Source organism: Hippopotamus amphibius, chromosome 16 (assembly GCF_030028045.1).
Source record: "Hippopotamus amphibius kiboko isolate mHipAmp2 chromosome 16, mHipAmp2.hap2, whole genome shotgun sequence".
In the NCBI taxonomy this organism is placed as follows: domain Eukaryota; kingdom Metazoa; phylum Chordata; class Mammalia; order Artiodactyla; family Hippopotamidae; genus Hippopotamus; species Hippopotamus amphibius.
In genome coordinates, this window is record NC_080201.1 from 37375264 (window position 1) to 37398072 (window position 22809).

General features: G+C 36.0%; 1 protein-coding gene across 3 annotated transcripts in view; it reads left to right on the forward strand.

The window, feature by feature from the left end:
* Window positions 1–22809, forward strand: part of ITFG1 (integrin alpha FG-GAP repeat containing 1) — a 307662-nt gene that overhangs the window by 89142 nt on the left and 195711 nt on the right. For all 3 annotated transcript variants that reach the window (XR_009049769.1, XM_057713043.1, XM_057713042.1), the window contains exon 8: window positions 4429–4510. Coding sequence is in view for 2 of the 3 variants with exons in the window: in XM_057713043.1 (XP_057569026.1) it covers window positions 4429–4510 (82 nt within the window). In the remaining variant the exon portion in view is untranslated. The remainder of the gene's footprint in view (window positions 1–4428; window positions 4511–22809) is intronic.

Sequence of the window (22809 nt, forward strand, 5' to 3'; positions counted from 1 at the left end):
TATGGAAAACGGGTATAAGAGTGCTTCATAGAGTATTTGTGAAGATAAAATGAAATAATTTGTGTAAAGTACCTGGCACACAAGAGACGCTTATCAGATTTTAGTTTGAGATCAGTTTATTTCCCAGCTATTTACTCCAGATTGTCTTTTATTCAATCCAAATTAAACCCATAACATTTTATGGATTTTTGTTAAAATACTCATGAAAAATAAACAGACCTTTAAAAATGTAAAGAGCAAGCCCATGGAAGAAGATTCATTATATGCCATCTCTTATAGCAGAGTCATGACTCGGGTTTCTTCATGGTAGGAAACTGGGATGAAGGGAAGAGCTTTGTTTAGGCAAGATTAGGGCTTTTAAATGCTACTAGCTACTTCCAACCTAAGCAGTTTGATCCTTTTTTCTTGTTTTTATGAGGCAAGAAAAAAGACATCTAAACCAGAAAGGTTTCTTTGTTTAATGTACTATATTTTTAATGTAGTTGTATTTGTTTTCCTGATGATAGAAATATGGTTTTTATATTCTTAATTTCTGTAAATGAAATCTTCCACTAGTGGGAGATACGTGTTTTCAGGTGGCCTTGAAAACAGTACTTCAGGTTAATCTTGAGGTATTAGAAAATGAGAAAATCACTCATTTTGGTTAATTAACTAGTATCCATCTGGGGGAGAAACACCTCATTACAAATAATGTATATATATTATATTTATTTATTATATATAATATATATTATGTATTATTTATAATAATAAATATATTTTATATGTTTATATATAAATATTTATATATTATATATATAAAAATTATGGACTACTTTTAAGTATATTATTTCATCTCAACCTAGGCTGATTTAAAGGTAATGAAGTCAAGCAACTCAATAGGAGAAAAATCTGCATGAAGATAGTAGATTTTAACTAGGATCTTTTTTCCCTTTATTGTTTTCTTTAAAGAAAATTAGTAAACTGGCTATTTGACAATAGAGACTAAGGGTTTTTCTTGAGATAAAACAGCTGGGTCAGTATGGTACTCATGTTAACAATAATATAAAAGTCATTAGTACAAATTAAGGAGAATGTAGACTCAAAAATATCTAGTTCAGATAAAGTGTAGGTTTTGTAAAATAGGATCATTTTTAATTAGAGATTGGACAAACAGTTGGCAGTCAAACCCTATAAAACCATATTAGCTAATAGAAGAATATGAGCTGCAACAAATCTTTTTAGTCAGTTGTGTGCACAGCCCCTTGGTAGGTGCTCTGGGAGATCAGAAGTCAACAGAAGACAAGGAGGAGGGCTAAGATGTCAGTGTACGCAACTCTGACTGGTATGATGAGAGGTACACACCTCGTGCTACAAGGAGTTAAAAGACAGAGCAGTTGCTTCCATTTGGTCCACCCAGGATCATCAGGGAAGGCTCAAGGAAGATGTGGTATTTGAAATGGCTAGTACAGATGAGCAGGATTTTAGTGACTGAAAGTGAAAAAAAGGAGGAGGAGGCCAAGGACATGCACAGGAAACACAGGGTGTATTCAAAGTAGAAAGTGGCTGGTTTGGACCAGAATATGAAAAGATATTGGAAGGTAAGATTAGAAGAATTGGTTTAGACAAGATTAGCAAAGGCCTTGACTCCTAAACTAAGTATTTTGATCTTTTAATATATATCCACTAATATGTATAAAAAATAGATAACTCTAATAAGAACCTGCTGTATAGCTCAAGGAACTCCACTTCACTGTACAGTAGAAACTAACACAATATTGTAAAACAACTATACCCCAATTTAAAAAGAAAAATTTATTGAGAAGGTTAAGGTTTTAGGAGTGAGAGTGAGGTAAATAGTTTTCATTATTGCAGTTTATCTGGCTATTGCATATCAGATAGGTTAGCATGGAAAATCTGGAGGCGGGGAGATAACAAGTAGAATTTACTATATCCTTGGAAACAGGTGGATGATTAAAGAAGTAGAATGTTGGGAATAGACAAAAAAGGCTAGATATGAAAAGACAGAATGACCGTTAATGCAAGGGTAACAGAAACAACAAAGGAAGATCTAATTTGGGGCAGGAAAAAAAACTCTTTTAGATAAGAGACATATCAAGGAAATGTTTAGGAATATAGTACTGGAACTCAAGGAAGAGAATAGGTAAGTATCATGAATGGAAAGAGTTTAAGAGAAGAACGGCAAAGCCAGACCCGTGGACAACACCCACCACCCTTAGAAGTTCAATCTTGGTGCTTAACTGCCATTTTAGGCCAGATGATTCTTTTTTCTTTCTTTTTTTTTTTTTTTTTTGAAGTGTAGTTGACTTTCAGTGTTGTGCCAGTCTCTGCTGTACATCAAAGTGTCTCAGTTTTATACATATATACATTCTTCTTTTATATTCTTTTCCATTTTGATTTATCCCAGATTGGATATAGTTTCCTGTGCTATACAGTAGGACCTTGATGTTTATCCTTTCTAAATGTAATAGTTTGCATCTACCAACCCCAAACTCCCAGTCCATCCCTCTCCCTCCCCCACTCCCCCTTGGCAACCACAAGTCTGATCTCTATGTCTGTGAGTGTGTTTCTATCTTGTAAATAGGCTCATTTGTACCATGTTTTAGATTTCACTTGTAAGTAATATTGTATTTGTCTTTCTGACTTACTTCACTTAGTATGAGAATCTCTAATTGCATCCATGTTGCTGCAGATGGCATTATTTCGTTCTTTTTATGGCTGAGTAATATTCCATTGTATATATGTACCACATCTTCTTTATCCATTCGTCTATTGGTGTTCATTTAGGTTGTTTCCATGTTTTGGCTATTGTGCTGCTATGAACATAGGGGTGCATGTGTCTTTTTGAATTAGAGTTTTGTCTGGGTATATATGCCCAGGAGTGGGATTGCTGGATCATATGGTAATTCTATTTTTAGTTTTCTGAGGAACCTTCATACTGTTTTCCATAGTGGTTGTACCAACTTACATTCCCACCAACAGTGTAGGAGGGTTCCTTTTTCTCCACACCCTCTCTAGCCTTTGTTATTTGTAGACATTTTAATGATGGCCATTCTGACCAGTGTGAAGTGGTACCTCATTATAGTTTTATTTGCATTTTTCTAATAATTAGTGATGTTGAGCATCTTTTCATGTGCCTACTGGCCATAGGCCAGTTGATTCTTTATTGTAGAGATCTGTCCTGTGCATTGTATGTTGTTTAGCAGTATCCTTGGCTTCTACTCATTTAGATGCTAGGAGCTGCCTCTCAATTATAAGAATCAGAATGTCCATAAATTGTCCAATGTCCTCTGGAGAACAAAATCACCTCCAGTCAGGAACCATTGCTTTACATGAATAAAGATGTAGACACATGATAGTCATCCTGTGTTGCTTCCTGATCATTTTTTAACACTATAAATATGGTGGTTTTAATAGTAAATATTAAAACCTGTAGGCCAAAGCATAGGTGGTCATCCATGAAAAGATACTTGTTACAACATAGCACCTGTGGTTGGGATTCAAGCAGAAAATGGCAAATCCCTTGTCAATGGCAGTGTGTTAGCTGCTTCGATGGTGGTTAGCAGAAATAATAGTATTACTACTAGTGTTCCTACTACCAATAATAGTTAATGTTAACTACGTACATGTCTGTGCATATGCTGAGCTAGTGAGCACTTTATACGGGTTATCTTACTAATCCTCACAAAAACCTTGTAAAAATTCATTTTAGAAAGAAGTAAACGGATGCTTATATGAGAACGGACTTGTTCAGGCCTCAGAGCTAGCAAACAGTGGAGCTGGGAGTTGAACTAGGAAATCTGTCTCTAAAACTTGGACCCTTAAATCATTGCACAGTCATTCCAGAAACCAAGTAGGTGAGAGAAAAGGTAAAAGACATAGTTGTAGCAGGGAGTTGGCCTGAATGGGCCACTCAAGGATGAATGTAATTCTCATCTCATTTGAATATCTTTTCCTAATTAACCCCCAACAGAATCTTCTTCTTTGAAATCTATAAAACATAATATCTTTCCTACTTAACTCGTACCACTCATATGTTACCTTCAGAAATTCTATTTTCCTGACTTATATCTTATCTCCCAACTGGACTGTAAACTCTTTGGAAGTAGGACTACTTTTTATACTTTATAGTCCGAAAACCACGGTACTTGAAAGCAGAAGGCACTCATTCTCTCTGAAATTATGATGGTGATTTATTAAAAGATAGCATACCCAAATTGACACCAAGGAAAGCACTCCAGATGTACATCTTCAACTCAGAATAGTTTATTTTATGATAAAAGTGGGACAGAAAATTGGGATAAGTTTTTGCAATACAACAAAAGTCTTAAATTATTTATTTCCCTGCTTTAGTTAAAATGCTTTGTTTCATCCTTGACAAATGAATGGATTATGATGGTCTAATCCAAAACTTTCTATCTTTAACAGGATGGAAATTTCTCTGCCAGTACTGTATTAGAAAAACCTCAAAGTATGATGGTGGTTGGACAGTCAGCATTTGCCGACTTTGGTAAGATTGTTTCTGTCTTTGAAAGTCTCTCCATCTCTCTGACCTAGTCATATTAATCCCCTGTATCTGAAAATAACATTAATGTCTTCAGAACTATTACAGATTTAAAAGATGCCTGTCCTAGTATTATGCATGGCATGTGGTCAATTCTTTAATGCAATAAGGAGCAATTTATGACATGTGTTTAAATTATAGTTTGAATTTAAGGGACTCCTGTTTGCAAGAGTAATGTGCAAAACAAAGGTGTGTACTGAGGCTTTTCTAGAGAATACCAAATAGTAATTATGACGTTTTTATGTACATCGACACTATGGAACAAAAAATACTTGAAGAAATTAACCTAACCTCTTGAAACTGCTTGAATATTAAAAAACATTTTTGTTTACATCTTAATTCCAAGGAAGAGTAGCATCTATTATGAATCTGTTTTCCATAGATTCTACACAATAAATCAAGTTCAGAACTTCCAAAACATATATGGTTCTTTCATTATTTGTCAGAGTTGTTATTAAAAGGATTTTGGTGTTAGATGGAAAAGTGGTCTAGATGACCACTACCTAAGAGTCCAACACTCACTCCCATCCTACTTTTCCTTCATTCTAACCAGCAAACACCTGAGCCTTTTCCTCAAAATGCAGGTGACATGTTACCACCTCATTTGTAAAACGAGGATGATGATTATAACCACCTCACAAGACTACTGTGAATAACACAGTGTGAGTGAAGCAAAGGGTCAGGCACACAGTCAGCACACAGGAAATTACTGTATAATCTGTCTTTTCATTGGACTTGTTTGGTCTTATTGTTGCTGCTTTTTACTCAGCTGACTAAATCAACTCGTTGTTCAGTGTCATAGAGACGTGTCCCATGGCAACTAAAGCAGGAGGTTTGATAGTGTTACTTGATGAAAATTTCAACATGAATCTCTCGTACTGTATTTTAGTTTTATTACGTTGAAAACTCCTTTGATTTTTGAGCAGATTTTTAGGGCCTGATTTATAGTCTTTAATGCAGATAGTCAAGTGATAGGATACATGAATTTTTCTTTTACTTTGCTGATGGACTTGATTAGCTGGATTAATGACAAATCCCTTTGCAAGTCTCTCTCTGGGGAAAAAATATATATGCATTACATAATTCTCAGGAGGCTCACGGACCTCCCTTAACCCCTGGTTAGGATGTGCCTAATAAAAGATGTTTGTTTTATGGTTGTGTGTTTTCTATGATGAAGTGCTTTTCTTGTAACAGTTATTAGTAGCTTTACTTAAAGTTTTTTTTTCATTGTGCTAACCATAAACATAGACATTTACATGTTCGTATTTTTTCAATGTGCAGAATGTAGGATATAGTCAATTAAACATAACTATTTCTCCCCTATTTTTAATAACTTTAGGTAGTATATCAGTAAACTTTTTTAATGGATCAGTAAATTCTAAATAAATAGCCTACACTGTCTTTTTAAAACGATGTATTTTTAGCTGGGTATTATCAAAAAACAAGACTGCTTATGAGTCCAAACAGATGGCAATGAATAAGGTTATGAATATTAATGTATAAAAATATGCATTTTCCTATACCTTTGAATATGTCTGTGAATTGCATCCTGCCCTCCAACCTCCACCCCTCCCACTCCTTTTGAACCAAGGTAAGGAAAATGACTGACAGCCAGGAAGTCAGCATGATTTCAGAAATTCACCATTTGTAAAAATAAAAAAATCAAAAAAGAAAAAAAAAAAGAAATTCACCATTTGTTTGGTTAAAAAAAAGCACATCCTTGAAGCACATGCTTGAATAAATGATATAGTTCACGGGAAGAATCCTGTACCAAAAAGGAGTGTTTAAATGGCTCCTAGCTCACTTAAGTTGTCTAGGAACAGAAGTTTTTTACCTATGATGGGAGTTTTTAGCTTCTAGCGTAAAATATTTTTTAAAAGATATCAAAAAACCTACTCTAAAGTGTAGGCTATGCTGATATAGTGAAAGGGAGGTAGGATGATTTGAGGTCAAATCAGGAACTTTTAGCAAATAAAACAAGGAAATAATTAGTCAGACTTATGGTAACATTATTTATTCCCTTTATAAGACAAAGAAATACTTTCTCAGAAATCAACTAAATAAAACTCTATGAAATGTTACACTGCCAATAAAAATGATAGTTATGAAAATTGTTGGGAGAAAAAAGCAGAACTGTATGTTGTACAATATGATTCTCTTAAAAAAGTCAGCCTAGAATGAAATATATCAAAATGATAATAATGGTTATGTTACAGTAGGATAATAGGTTACCTGTTTTCCAAATTTTCTGTTATGTGGTTACATTAATTTAACAATGAAAAAGTAAATTATATAAGGATAAGAGTCAACTATGGCAAGAAAGAAACCAAAGTATGTACTTAAAGTGTTCAGACTTTTTGTCTTAGTACCTCTAAGTTCACATATGATTGATCCTATCCTCATAGTTGCATGAACACTCCTTCAGAGAAGGTCATGTACTTCCACATAGTCTTTAACTCCTTTGTAGCTTTGTTGATACAGCCGTCCCTAGGTGTCCACAGGGGATTGGTTCTAGGACCACCCCACCACCACCAGTTCCTGCCAACTACTGCCAGATACCCAAATCCGAGGATATTCAAGTCTCTTATGTTGTAGAAAATTATGTAGTACAGTCAGCCCTCCATTTCTGTGGCTTCTGCAGTTGGTTGAATGGATGCAGAACCTGTGCATATGAAGGGCCAACTGTACCTTTTTAAATTAACTTCAGAAAGTGAAGTTAAACAAAATCTTCTGGTCTGATGGGATATGCAGAAGGTAATGCTTCTGGGACATGGAATAGGAAGTCAGGGGAAGATTATTAGACTCTCTGAGATGCCTGAGATTTTTATATCAAAAGAGAGGTAGATTTCAAAAGATGTGGTACACATATACAATGGAATATTACTCAGCCATAAAAAGGAACAAAACTGGGTCATTTGTAGAGACGTGGATGGATGTAGAGTCTGTCATATAGAGTGAAGTAAGTCAGAGAAAAACAAATATATATTGATGCATGTATGTGGAATCTAGAAAAATGGTATTGATGAACCTATTTGCAGGGCAGGAATAGAGGCACAGATGTAGGGAATGGACATGTGGATATGGTGGATGGGGGATGGAATGAGCTGGGAGATTGGGATTGATGTATGTGCACTGTCATGTGTAAAACAGATAGCTAGTGGGAACCTGCTGTATAGCACAGGAATCTCAGCTCAGTGCTCTGTGGTGACCTAGGTGGATGGGATTGGGGGGTGGTAGGACGGAGGGGATATATGTATGCATATAGCTGATTTAGTTCGTTATACAACAGAAACTAACAGAACATTGTAAAGCAACTATACACAATTTAAACAAACAAACAAACAAAAGATTTAAATGGTTTTAAAATACTGGATTTTCTAGGGTTGGAAACCAGTCAGGAGACAGGTCAGGCATGAGGTGGTACAAGCGTGAGCTAACTACATCAATTGGAGGGACAGATGTGAGAAACTTTGTGAAGAAGGAATTGGTAAATGTACTGATTGGTTTGACGCTAGAAGGAGTTTTAAAAAAAATAAAAGAATCAGAATCATTCTTTTCTCTACCATTCTTCATAGAGGTAGGTAATCAGGAGAGTAAGCTGATTTGGATATTAAGATACTTTAGAGTCATGACTTTAATAATGCTACTAGCATTGTGTCTAGTAAGGAAACAAAGCTGGAACATTTATGAAACATAAGTTTAGTAATAAAACCAAAACAAGTCTGAAAGTCCTCCAAGAGCTAAGAGATCAAGAACCAAGTGAGCCCTCCAAGGAAGAGAGTGTGATTAGAGAGTTTGATAGGAATAGGGAGGGAGCAAAAAAGAGTGCTAAAAGATGGTTAAAAAGTATTGATGATAATAAAATGTGATGCACAAGGACGATCATGAAAAGGCCTTTGGATTCATAGGTTAGCAAGGCACTAGTGGCCCAAAAGGTGTCATTTACAGAGCTCTTTAGCAGTTCCTGAGCCATAGAAATCAGCTAATAAATAGTGGCTGCTGCTGGTTGTTACCTGAGCCCTGGCCTCACGCTTAGGAGATGTGCAGTGCATAAGTGCCTGTAATAGTTAGCAGTCATCGTCTAGAAAACTTGTTTTGTGTCTTAAACTACTATATCACTCTTTTAAACTGTGTTAAAGTTGAGTGTTTTGCTAGGTAGGCTCAGAATATCAAAGTCTAGAATTTTGGCAAATAAGGTAGTATCTCTTTATTAAACTACATAGGACATAAAAGTCAAGAAAAATAAGGTACATTTTTTCAATCAAAAAAGTTTACATACAACCAGACTTAGAGAAAACATTAATTTTATATGCAATGCCAGATGTAATAGAAATCAATAAAAAGCTGCAAAACTGAAGGGCGAACACAAACCTTAACAGAACATCAACATTTTCTATAGATTGAAACATATATATATATATTTTATTTATTTATTTATTTATTTATTTATTTATTTATTTATTTATTTTATTGCCTGTGTTGGGTCTTCATTGCTGCACACAGGCTTTCTCTAGTTGCAGCGAGTGGGGGCTACTCTTTGTTGTGGTGCACGAGCTTCTCATTGCGGTGGCGTCTCTTGTAGAGCATGGGCTCTAGGCGCGTGAGCTTCAGTAGTTGCTGCACATGGGCTCAATAGTTGTGGTGCACGTGCTTAGTTGCTCCACGGCATGTGGTATCTTCCTGGGGCAGGAATCGAACCCATGTCCCCTGCATTGGCAGGTGGATTCTTACCCACTGCACCACCTAGGAAGTCCAAAACATATTTTAAATCTCTTAATATACATAAATTTATATATCCAAATCTAACTCTTATGTATCAGATCATCATAAAAAGATCACACTTTATTCTTCAAGTGAAGAAAGAATACTGGCATATTGGTGAAGCCTAGGAATTGTCAGTCAGGCCTAAATAATCATATAAGTAATAAAGGATTTAATGAAAACAGAAAACTTTGTCATCCATGAAACTTACTAACATATTGGAAAATATTGAATACCTTAAATAGTGTCATTTATGAGTGAAACCAAATCTTACTCAATTGAGTATCCCAATTGCCTAGTGCAGTAAATAATAAATGAGGTTTACTAAAGTGAAGGAGGAAAGGAGGAAAACCCCACAATCAGGTTGTGTTATGAAGTTTTTATGCTGCTTGGTAAAAATTCAGATCTTAATTCCAAATTAACTACAGTACACCTGAAATAGTTCAAAATAACAGCAGTTATACTTCCTCTTGTTTTACAGCTGGGTATATTTGGTAACAATTTGATAAATTAAAATTGTTTCTTATTAGTTTTGATCTGGAAATAAAAGAAAATCACATGAGCCATGTATGGAAATTTAAAACTCATATTTAGCCTGAATGCTAATGGGTAATTAAATTTTCAGATTCTCTTTTTTTTTTTTAATTTTTATTGGTGTTTAGTTGATTTACACTGTTGTGTTAGTTTCAGGTGTACAACAAAGTGAATCAGTTATACATGTACCTATATCTACTCTTTTTTTTACATTCTTTTCCCATATAGACCATTACAGAGTACTGGGTAGAGTTCCTTGTGCTTTACAGTATGTTCTTACTGGTTATCTGTTTTATATATAGTACTGTATATATGTCAGTCCCAAACTCCTAATTTATCCCTACCCACCCCCTCATCCCCTGGTAACCATAAGTTTGTTTTCTACATCTATGACTCTACTTCTGTTTTGTAAATAAGTTCATTTATATTTTTTCTTATATTCTACATATAAATGATATCATACAATGTTTGTCTTTTTGTGTCTGACTTACTTCATTCAGTATGACAATCTCTGGGTCCATCCACGTTGCTGCAAATGGCATTATTTGTTTTGTTTTTTTAATGGCTGAGTAATATTCCATTGTATATATGTACCACATCTTCTTCATCCAATCCTCTGTTGATGGACATCTAGGTTGCTTTATGTCCTGGCTATTGTAAATAGTGCTGCAGTGAACATTGAGGTGCATGTATCTTTTCAAAGTATGGTTTTCTATGGGTATATGCCCAGGAGTGGGATTGCTGGGTCAAATGGTAGTTCTATTTTTTAGTTTTTTAAGGAATCCCTGCACTCTTCTCCATAGTGGCTGTACCAGTTTACATTCCAGCCAACAGTGTGTGAGGGTTCCCTTTTCTCCACACCCTCTCCAGCATTTATTGTTTGTAGATTGTTTTAATGATGGCTGTTCTAACCAGTGTGAGATGATACCTCATTATAGTTTTGATTTGCATTTATTTAATAATTAGTGATGTTGAGCATCTTTTCATGCACTTTTTGGCTATCTATATGTCTTCTTTGGAGAAATGTCTGTTTAGGGCTTCTACCTATTTTTTGATTGGCTTCTTTGTTTCTTTGATATTGAGCTGCATGAGCTTTTTGTATATTTTGGAGATTAACCCCTTGTCAGTTGCTTTGTTTGCCAATATTTTCTTTCATTCTGAGGGTTGTCTTTTCGTTTGGTTTATGGTTTCCTTTGCTGTGTGAAAGCTTTTAAGTTTAATTAGATCTCATTTATTTATTTTTGTTTTTATTTTCATTATTGTAGGAGGTGGATCAAAAAAGATCTTGCTGCGATTTATGTCAAAGAGTGTTCTGCCTATGTTTTCCTGTAAAAGTTTCATAGTGTCCAGCCTTACATTTAGGTCTTTAATCCATTTTGAGTTTATTTTGTGTATCATGTAAGGGAGTGTTCTAATTTCGTTCTTTTACATGTAGCTGTCCAGTTTTCCCAGCATCACTTATTGAAGAGACTATCTTTCTTGCATTGTATATTCTTGCCTCACTTATCATAGATTAGGTGAACATAGCTGTGTCTTTCCTTCTCAAGATTGCTTTGACTATTCAGAGTCTTTTGCATTTCCATACAAATCGTAAAATTTCTTGTGTCAGTGCCATACTGTTTTGATGACTGTAGCTTTGTACTGTAGTCTGTAGTTGGGGAGTATGGTTCCTCCAGCTCTGTTTTTCTTTCCCAAGATTGCTTTGGCTGTTGGGGGTCATTTGTTTTCCCATACGAATTGTAAAATTTTTTGTTCTAATTCTGTGAAAAAACGCCATTGGTAATTTGATAGGGGTTGCAGTAAATCTGTAGATTGCTTTGGGTAGTATACTCATTTTCACAATATTGAATTTTCCAATCCAGGAACATGGTATATCTCTCCATCTGTTTCTGTCATCTTTAATTTCTTTCATCAGTCTTAACGATTTTATGAGTCTTCTGCCTCCTTAGGTAGGTTTATTCATAGGAATTTTATTCTTTTTGATGTGATGGTAAATAAGATTGTTTCCTTAATTTCTCTTTCTGATCTTTTGTTGTTAGTGTATAGAAATGCAACAGATTTCTATGTATTAATTTTGTATCCTGCAACTTTACCAGATTCATTGGTGAGCTCTAGTAGTTTTCTGATAGCATCTTTAGGATTTTCTGTGTATCTGCCAACAGTGACAGTTTTGCTTCTTTTTTTTCCAGTTTGTATTCCTTTTATTTATTTTTTCTTCTCTGATTGCTGTGCCTAGGACTTCCAAAACTATGTTGAATAATAGTGGCAAGAGTGGACATCCTTGTCTTGTTCCTGATCTTAGAGGAAATGCTTTCAGTTTTTCACCATTGAGAATGATGTTTATTGTGGGTTTGTGGTATATGGCCTTTATTATGTGGAGATAGGTTCTCTCTATGCCCACTTTCTGGAGAGTTTCTATCATAAATGGGTGTTGAATTTTGTCAAAAGCTTTTTCTGCATCTTTTGAGATGATCATATGCTTTTTATTCTTCAGTTTGTTAATATGGTGTATCACATTGACTGATTTGGGTATATCGAAGAATCCTTGCATCCCTGGGATAAACCCCACTTGATCATGGTGTATGATCATTTTAGTGTGTTGTTGGATTCTGTTTGCTAGTATTTTGTTGAGGATTTTGGTGTTTATGTTCTTCAGTGATAGTGGTCTGTAATTTTCTTTTTTTGTAGTATCTTTGTCTGATTTTGATATCAGGGTGGTGGTGGCCTCCTGTAATGAGCTTGGGAGTGCTCCTTCCTCTGCAATTTTTTGGAAGAGTTTGAGGGGGATAGGTGTTAACTCTTCTCTAAATGTTTGATAGAATTCATCTGTGAAGCCATCTGATCCTGGACTTTTGCTTGTTGAAAGTTTTTTAATTGCAGTTTCAATTTCAGTACTTGTGATTGGTCTGTTTATATTTTCTATTTCTTCCTGGTTCACTCTTGGAAGGTTGTAACTTTCTAAGAATTTGTTCATTTTTTTGAGGTTGTCCATTTTATTGGCATATAGTTGCTTATAGTAGTCTGTTATGATCTTTTGTATTTCTGTGATTTCTGTTGTAATTTCTCCTTTGTCATTTCTAATTTTATTGATTTGAATCCTCTCTCTTTTTTTCCTAATGAGTCCGGCTAAAGGTTTATCAATTTTGTTTGTCTTTTCAAAGAACCAGCTTTTAGTTTCATTGATTTTTTTGCTATGGTTTTTTTCATTTCTTTATTTCCGCTCTGATTTTTATGATTTCTTTCCTTCTACTAACTTTGGGTTTGGTTAGTTCTTTTTTCTTTAGTTGCTTTAGGTGGAAGGTTAGGTTGTTTATTAGAGTTTTCTTGTCTCCTGAGGTGGGACTGAATTGCTATAAACTTCCATCTTAGGATCACTTTTTGCTGCGTCCCATAGGTTTTCGGTCCTTGTGTTTTCCTTGTCATTTGTTTCTATGTATTTTTTTAATTTTCTCTTTGATTTCTTCAGTGATCTTGGTTATTTAGTAGCATATTGTTTAGCCTCCAGCTGTATGTGTTTTTTACAGTTTTTTTTTCCTGTAATTGATTTCTGATCTCATAGCTTTGTGGTCAGAAAGGTGCTTGATATGATTTCAATTTTCCTAAATTTTCTGAGGCTTGATTTGTGTCCCAAGATGTGATCTATCCTGCAGAATGTTCTGCTGTGTTCACTTAAGAAGAAAGTGTATTCTGCTGCTTTTGGATGGAATGTCCTATAAGAATCAGTTAAGTCTATCTGGTCTGTTGTATCATTTAAAGCTTGTGTTTCTGAATTTTTTTCTGTCTGGATGATCTGTCCATTGGTGTAAGTGGGATGTTAAAGTCCACCACTATTACTGTGTTACTGTCAGTTTCCCCTTTTGTGTTTCTTAGCATTTGCCTTATGTATTGAGGTGCTCCTATAGTCGATGTGTAAATATTTAGTATTGTTATGTCTTTTTCTTGGATTGATCCGTTGATCATTATGTAATGTCCTTCCTTGTCTCTTATAACAGTATTTTAAAGTCTTGTTTATCTGATATGAGTATTGCTATTCCAGCTTTCTTTTGATTTCCATTTACATGGAATATCTTTTTCCATCCCCTCACTTTCAGTCTGTATGTGTCTCTAGGTCTGCAGTGGATCTCTTGTAGACAGCATATATATGGGTCTTGTTTTTGTATCCATTCAGTTAGTCTGTGTCTTTTGGTTGGAGCATTTAATCCATTTACATTCAAGGTAATTATCAATATGTATGTTCCTACTACCATTTTCTTTATTGTTTTTGGTTTTGGTTTTTTTGTTTGTTTGTTTGTTTTTTGTAGGTCCTTTTCGTTTCTTGTGTTTCCCACTTAGAGATTTTCTTTTAGCACTTGTTGTAGAGCTGGTTTGGTGGTGCTGAATTCTCTTAGCTTTTCTTTGTCTGTAAAGCTTTTACTTTCTCAGTCCAATCTGAATGAGATCCTTGCTGGGTAATCTTGGTTGTAGTCTTTCCCTTCGTTGCTTTAAATATATCCTGCCACTACCTTCTAGCCTGCAGAGTTTCTGCTGAAAAATCAGCTGATAACCTTATGGGGATTCCCTTGTATGTTATTTTTTACTTTTTCCTTGATGTTCTTAATATTTTTTCTTTAAACTTAATTTTTGTTACTTTGATTTATATATGTCTCAGTGTGTTTCTCCTTGTGTTTCTGCTGTATGTGACTCTCTACACAACCTGGACTTGGGCAGCTATTTCCTTTCCCATGATAGGGATGTTTTCGACTGTAATCTCTACAAATATTTTCTCAGACCCTTTCTCTTTCTTTTCTTCTGGGACCCCTATAAGTCAAATGTTGGTTCATTTAATGTTGTCCCAGAGGTCTCTGAGACTCTCCTCATTTCTTTTCATTCTTTTTTCTTTATTCTGCTCCTCAGCAGTTATTTCCACCATTCTGTCTTCCATGTCACTTATTTGTTCTTCTGTGTCAGTTACTCTGCTGTTGATTCCTTCTAGTGTATTTTTCATTTCAGTTATTGTGTTTTTCATCACTGTTTGTTCTTTAGTTCTTCTAGGTCCTTGTTACACGTTTCTTGTATTTTCTTAATCTGTGTCTCCATTCTATTTCTGAGGTTTTGGATCATCTTTACTGTCATTATTCTGAATTCTTTTTTGGTAGGTTGCCTATTTCCTCTTCATTTATTTGGTCTTGTAAGTGTTTACCTTACTCCTTAACCTGTAACATATTTTTTTGTCATCTCTCTCATTCTCTCTCTATCTCTGTCTCTTTTTTGTTGTTGTTGTGGCTGTGTTCCTGTCTTGCTGGTTGTTTGGCCTTAGGTGTCCAGCACTGGATTTTGCAGGCAGTTGGGTGGAGCCAGGTCTTGGTGCCGAGATGAGGACCTCCAGGAGACCTCACACCAATTAATATTCCTTGGGACCTGAAGTTCTCTTTTAGTCCAGTGGCTTGGACTCAGTGCTCCCACCACAGGAGCTCAGGCCCAACCTCTGGCCTGGGAACTGAGACCTTACAAGCTGTGCGGCATGAACAACAACAACAAAAAACCAACAAACAGACAAGAGCAGAACAATAACAAGGAATAAAAAATAAAATAAAATTCGAAAAATAAAAACTATATTAGAAAGGCTAACAATAAAAATAACACAACACACTCAAAACAAAACAGAACCACCACAACAAAAAAGAATTAAAAATAAAATAGAGAAAAAAATAAGAATAAAAATAAAAGATAAATTTTTTTTTAATTTTAATTTAAAAAATTTTTAAAAAAAATTCCCTGGTGCCTTTTCTATCAGTGTCCTTGCCCTCACCGTGAGCTACAGCCTACCCCCACCTCTCCAGTAGGCCTCCAAGACCTCTAGGAGGTCCCTGAACCCACTGTGTCAGCCTTACCTCTGCATGTTTTCCTCTCACCCATCTATTCCTAAAGCTGTCCCAGAGCACGTGCCCACACAGGTCAGCTAGGGCACAGGCCTCCACAGGCATACCCTCAGGGGCTGGCCCAGCCACAGGTGGCCTTGGAAGGGCACGTCACTTGGCCCGCCTGGACCTGGGAGGCCACAAGAGGCCTCATAGAGGGGTAGCACTCCAGCTGCCAGGACCCTCGCAGCCAGAGGAGGCTTTGGCAGAGGCAGGGCTCAGGGCCAGAACCTGTGTGGCTGGAGGAGGCCCCAGCTGAGGCAGGCTCAGGCCTGGGACCCACATGGCTGGAGGGGCCTCTAGTGGAGCAGGGCTTAGGCACAGGATCCATGTTGCCAGAAGAGGCCTTGGCAGAAGTGCTGCAGGGCTCAGGCCTAGGACCCACGCAGTCAGAAAAGCCCTCGTTGTGGGGTTTAGGAGCAGGGCTCAGGCTCTGGGACCTTTGTGGCCAAAGAGGTCACTTGGGAGGAGGACTCAGGGCCAGGACCCACACGGCTGTAAGAGGCCTTGGCACAGGGGAAGGTGAGGGGCTGGATCAGGCCTGGGACCCGCATGGCTGGAAGAGGCTTTGTGGGGGGGAGGCGGTGCCAGATGGGCAGCAGGACTCAGACCTGTGACCCACACAGCCAGAAGAGGCCTTGGCAGGGGAGAGAGAGGCGAGGTGGAACAGACTCAACCCTGGGGACCCTGTGGCCAGAGAGGGCCTTTGCGGGGGTGGGCTCAGCCCCAGAACCCCAGCAGGCTCACCAGGGCCTGAGCATGCAGGGAGACGCTTGGTCGCATCCCCTCCAATCCACCAAAGGTCCCTCTCCATCTCCACTGATCCCCTTACCATGAGTGGGCTCCTCCAAGCATGGGAACCTGTCCCCTCTCCCAGCCCCCATCAGGGGCTCCAGTTCTGTTTTCTTCCACCTGCCTTCACCCACACATCCTACCTGGTCTCACGGTGATTCCTCTCATCTCCCTGGGTGTCTGAGGTCCCCCACCAGTGCCTAGTAGGTGTCCTAGTTGTGAGGAGACACAAACTCCACATCCTCCTACTCCACCATCTTGATTCTGCCTCTTCATTTCTAATTTTATTGATTTGAGTCCTCCATTTTTTTCTTGATGAGTCTGGCTGAAGTTTTATAAATTTTGTTGTTCTTTTCAAAGAACCGGCTTTTAGTTTCATTGATCTTTTCGATTGTTTTCTTGGTCTCTATGCCATTTATTTCTGCTCTGATCTTTATGATTTCTTTCCTTCTGCTAACTTTGGATTTTGTTTGTTCTTATTTCTCTAGTTGCTTTAGGTATAGGGTTAGGTTGTTTATTTGAGATTTTTCTTGTTTCTTGATGTAAGATTGTATTGCTATAAACTTCCCTCTTAGAACTGCTTTTGCTGCATCCCATAGGTTTGGGATCATTTTTCATTGTCATTTGTCTCTAGGTATTTTTTTATTTCCTCTTTGATTTCTTCAGTGGTCCATTGGTTATTTAGTAACATTGTTTAGCCACCATGTGTTTGTGTTTTATACAGTTTTTTCCTGTAATTGATTTCTAATCCAACAGTGTTGTGGTCAGAAAAGATGTTTGATATGGTTTAAATTTTTTTTAATTTATTGAGGCTTGATTTTCTACCCAAGATGTGATCTATCCTGAAGAATGTTCTGTGTGCACCTGTAAAGAAAGTGTATTCTGCTGCTTTCAGATGGAATGTCCTATAACTATCAATTGTGTCATTTAAGGCTTGTGTTTCCTTATTAATTTTCTGTCTAGATGATGTATCCATTGGTGTAAGTGGGGTGTTAAAATACCCCACTCATAGTCGCTTTTACATAAGGATTTTAAAGATCAAATGACTTCATATAGACAGATGATTATATTACAGAATAGGCTGTATAGGGTAAAGTTCTAAGTATTATGCTTTCTGGGCTTGGTCTCATTTTTTGAGTCATTTAAGACTGCCTTTCATTTAAGTCCAAAGACTTAATAATGGACTTTTGTTTGTTTGTTTGCTTTGTGTGTTTCCTATAGTTGAAAATTGGCTGCTCTTTGTTAGTAAGTAGCCTTAGTAATTTTTTCACTAAAAAGGACAGTGAATTCCAGTTGACATTAATCAATAAAATAAAATTTTTCAGAAATTCTCTCTTAATTGAACTAATATAGCACCTTCATCACCAGTCAGAAATTAAGTAAATATAAATACAAAATACTTTAGTATATGGAATTTGGACAACTAGATGTAAGTGCTGGATTCAAGGAATTTGAAATATAATACTTTGAAATATAATTCATAAAAATACCATGAATTTTATGGTACAGACATATCAGTTAAGTCAAATAGTTTATTCTTTAAAATTGTGTAGTGATCAGGTTTTCTTCCATTCATTTTTCTTCCTGTTTGGTCCCAAAATATGTACAAGATGTTAATTAACCTATTCAAGAAATACTTTTTTTTGAGTGCCTGCTATTCAGAATATTCTGGATGCTTCACATGTAGCCATGAATGAAGCATACAAGAACCTTGCTCTCATGGAGTTTAAACTCTGTTGAGGGACGGAAAACAACAAGAAGTAAACTTGGAAAATATTTTTAGAAAGAGTTAAGACCTTTGAGGAGAGAAAAGTACTGTAAGAGGAGGTGTGAAGGCCTATTTTCTGTAGCTGATGGGAGGTTATATTTGACCTTGGAGTTGAATGAAGTCACAGGAGATCTTGGAGGAGTGTTCCAAGCGGAGATAACACCTAAATGAATGTTCAAGGTACAGAAAGAAGGATGGCAGTTAACCAAGCCTTTAGGGACTTGAGAACCAAGGTAAGGAATTTGGGTTTTATTCTAAATGTAATTGGGAGCTTCAAGGAGACTTAAGAGGATATGTAGTTAATTAAGGCAATATTTTAGACATATTAATTTTGAGATGTCTATTAGACACTAAAGTGTTATACAAGTGGGAGATACAAGCTCTAAAGAGACATAGAATTGGATATCAGTATATCTTTATTAAAATACCTTTTAGAAGATGGATAATGGATAAATAAAGGAGTACCTGCCCAGAGTATCCCACTTTTCTTCCTAACACTACAAATGTAACTTATTCCAGCCACAGTGGTCTCTTTGGTGTTCTTCATACAGGCCAGGCACAGTCCCCTTAAGGGCTTTTTCCTCTGCATGGAAAGCTCTTATTCCAGATATTCTTATGGCTCACTCTCTCACCACCTTCTAGTCTTGCTAAAATGTCACCTTCTCCAGGAGGCCCTCCCTGACCACTCTATTTAAAATTGTAACTCCTGCCCCAGCACTCCTGATCTCTTTCCCTCTTTACTTTTCTCCATAGCATTTATCACTATCTGACATACTGTGTTTTTACTAATGTACTTACTCCATTGCTGTGTTTTGTTTAGTGCTATATCTCATGCCTTAGAGCAGTGTCAGTCACATTGTAAATACTCAAAGAATAATTTTGAATGAATATTTAATTTAAAAATATTTTAATTGATTTAACTAATTGGTTTTTAATAGTTGAGCCCAAATTTAGGGCATGTCTTAAATGTCTTCAACCATAATCCTAAGCCCAGACTTATTAGTGTCATTCACATGATGAGGACTGATCTAATATTACTTTTGCTCATTTTAATTAAAGTTAAGTGATTGAACTAAAAATTGTTCTGAATCTCTAAAATAGATGGATGCTGATTTCAGTAGGAGACATCCTAGGTCCTTATAAATTTTAATTGTTAGTTTTCATATTTCCATATTTCCAATTCCTGAATTCTGACAACATACATTATCGATAGTATTTACATCATTTAACATTTAAACAGACCACTGTATTTGTACAACTTCTCAATATCCTTTTAGATCTTTCTAGTGTCAGTTTGTTCTGAAAGATTAAAGTAAAAGCAACCAATTTAAATAGTTCTGTCTCTCAGACCTGCCCCTGTCCTACTAAGGAAAGATAGTACTATTAAAATTTTGGGTAAAACCAAAATACTTTATATGCACCCACTGCCATAAGGCACGGGAAGTGAATAGGCATTCTTAGAATAGTCTTCTAATGTACGTCTAGTTCGTTAGTATTTCCTTTCCATTCCATGTCACTGTGGAGATTGCACTGCAGCAGTTGCCATAGCAAAAGTGATTAGTCTCTGAATTTTTCTTCTAGCAAAGACTGTGAGGCATCTTTCTGAGTCATGGATGCCAGATGTGATTTTGATAAATATTTTGAATGCTTTTTGATTGGAAATGGTAATTTATATACAAATTGTAAAATTGCTACTTCAGAGTCTTGATTTTATACATACTCATCATTTAAAGCAGACCAGGCTGTACTCCTTTCATTTAAGATTACAAATATGAGGGAAAGTCTAGGACCCTTAATCCATGAAGTCTTTATGTATAAGTTTGTATATGATAGCGTCTTGCCTTTCTAGGTAAGAGGTTTTTTTTAGTAAAGGTATCTCTCTGACTTAGTATATTCTCAAGGCTACATTTTTCTTTTAATTTTTTTAAAGGTGCATGGTAATATGAGAGTGTATTTATTTCTTTGAATATTAAATTTAAAGTACTGAAGGAGTTTATAGGATAATGTTATTTTTACGTTATCACTTGGCTGTTTTGTTATTAACAGGTGATATTTTTAATACTTTATCTGATACAGCCTGCAGCTAATTGGGACACTTGTCTCTCTAAGCCTGCCCTGTTAATAGAACAGATCTATGATAATCCATGTACCTGACCTGTGAACTTCACCATGCATTTATCTCTGTTGGTTGATTGCCACAGTACTGGGAAAGTGATTATTACAGGATCTTGCCTATTCTTAGGCCTTCTAGTTACATATAGCCTGGGAAAGACTAAAAGACAGTGAAATTTATTCCTCTCTGGTACATTATACCTGAGGGGAATTCCCTGCTATCATTCAGAGCAGTATAGAATAATATACTCCCAGAACCTGAAAATAAATTATGAAGATCCCCTTTCTAAATGTCCTACGTCATTTTCAAGTAACTCAGGCTTCCATTTCAACCCCATTTTCTTTGCAACTCTGCATTTTCATTCTGTGTAAATGCCCCATCCATTGATAAGCAAAAGCAGAAATGTGTTTCTTGGATAAGCACAAGCTCTCTATGCTTATCCTTCACCCAATAAAGAGTTGAGTGATGGGTTGGATGGATAGATGGGTGGTGGATGAATGGATGAAAGTGCCCTTTGCTACTTATGCCTTGTCCAGAGCAATCCATTTCCTTAGCGCCTCTCACAAAGCAATTCCATTTTCCTGTTCATTCCACAATAGCAAGTCAGTACCCTATTATTCTCTGTAACACCTAGAGACAAATGGACATTATCTGTACCTAACCTGCCCCTGCTTATCATAATACCACAAACAACTAATGTATTCTTAATTTAATCAGTAGGTTTTCAAAGTTTTTTTAATCAGTGACATTAAGGATTTAGGAGTTTAGTATTTTTCAAATATTTGTTTACTTCTTTTTCATAATGCTTAATAGTTATTATTTACCAGAAACTCTTTTACAGATGTTTTATATTTATCTCAGTTAATCCTCCCAGACCTCTCTGAGGTGAGCACTATTTTTTATCCTTGTCATACAGATGTGGTAACAGGGGTTCAGATGTTAAGAAACTTGCCCAAGGGCAGAAAACTAAGAAGTAGTAGAACTAGGATGTGATCCTTGGCTCTGTTTCACAAGCTGTGAGACACCTCTTCTTCTGCATTAGTTCTTAAAATGTGTGAGCATCCTTGATGATGGTCTCTAACAGTGACCTCCTGGGAAGCATTGTTTTGGTTTTTTAAAGCCATGTAATATATTGATGGTGAATCTTTTCCTTCTGCGCCCTGCATTTTATGGTGGCTTTTCCCTTAATGTTTTTATAATTTTTATACTATCTGACCATTTTCTAAGTCATTATCCATCTCAAAAATTTGATTATATATATATATATATCAATAATTCTAGAATATATAATGCTATGGATTCCAGAAAAAATCAAAACCAGGCATTGGTGATTTTGATACAGAATTCACTATATAATAACATCTCTTGCATTAAGACAGCTTTTCATAAAAGCTCTTTATCAAATGTAAAAAATTTATAGTTTTTATTAGGATGAAATCATTCTACTATTAAATTTCTGAGTACATGTCATTTCCTAGAAATAAGCGCCTTGATTTCTCTTTGATTTTGGTTTTTCCCCCTACTCCAGATGTTTATAGTTTTGCAGCCACATGTCTGTCTTTTTCAATCAGTTTTTAAAACTAACTCACTTCTAAATTGTGACTCATCGTTTGAGACCAGGATCTCTGTAAATTTATTTAAACACATTCTTTCTTAAACATTCACTAATAAACGTATAAAAATTCTTTATGTCCTCTCCTAGTTCATATTTTTTGTCAAGAATTTTTTTGCCTCATATTATACAGATGATTTCTTTTTCTATTCTCCTTTGAAGTAGTAGTCTTTATTTGAAAGATCTATATTTGGCATGTGTTAAGGATGTCAATTAAGTCTCCTACATCTCATATTTCTTATCTTTGCAAAATAGCTGCCAGTTTTAAAAGTGACATATTTCATGATGAAAAGTTAAGGCAGCAGAGAAAAGGGATTTAATAGGTGGTTAAAGACAACAACAACAGCAGCAACAAAAACCACGATTTGAAATCAATCACCAACTCAGTAAAAGTGGTTGAGGGCTTATAGGGTAAGTATATTTTTTATTTTAAATCTATTACAAATCCCTATAGCAGTTCTATTTTGCTCTTAAAGATTTGCCATAGGCTTTAGATCCAAATAGATATAGATTCAAATTTCAGTTCTGGGTAAGTCATTCAAACTCGTTTTAACCAGCATATTTCCTCATATATAATATGAGGTTATAACTAGCTTGTGGTAAACATAAAATAAATTGGTATTGTAGGTGCTTTATTGCCATGACATTACATACTGAATAAGTGTGAGCTGCAATAATAATAATATTTTAGACCATTGAGTCTTAACCTCCTTCATGTCTCTTAAAACTGTCCTTTCCCATGGTTACTTCTTTAACTCATTTCTCTCC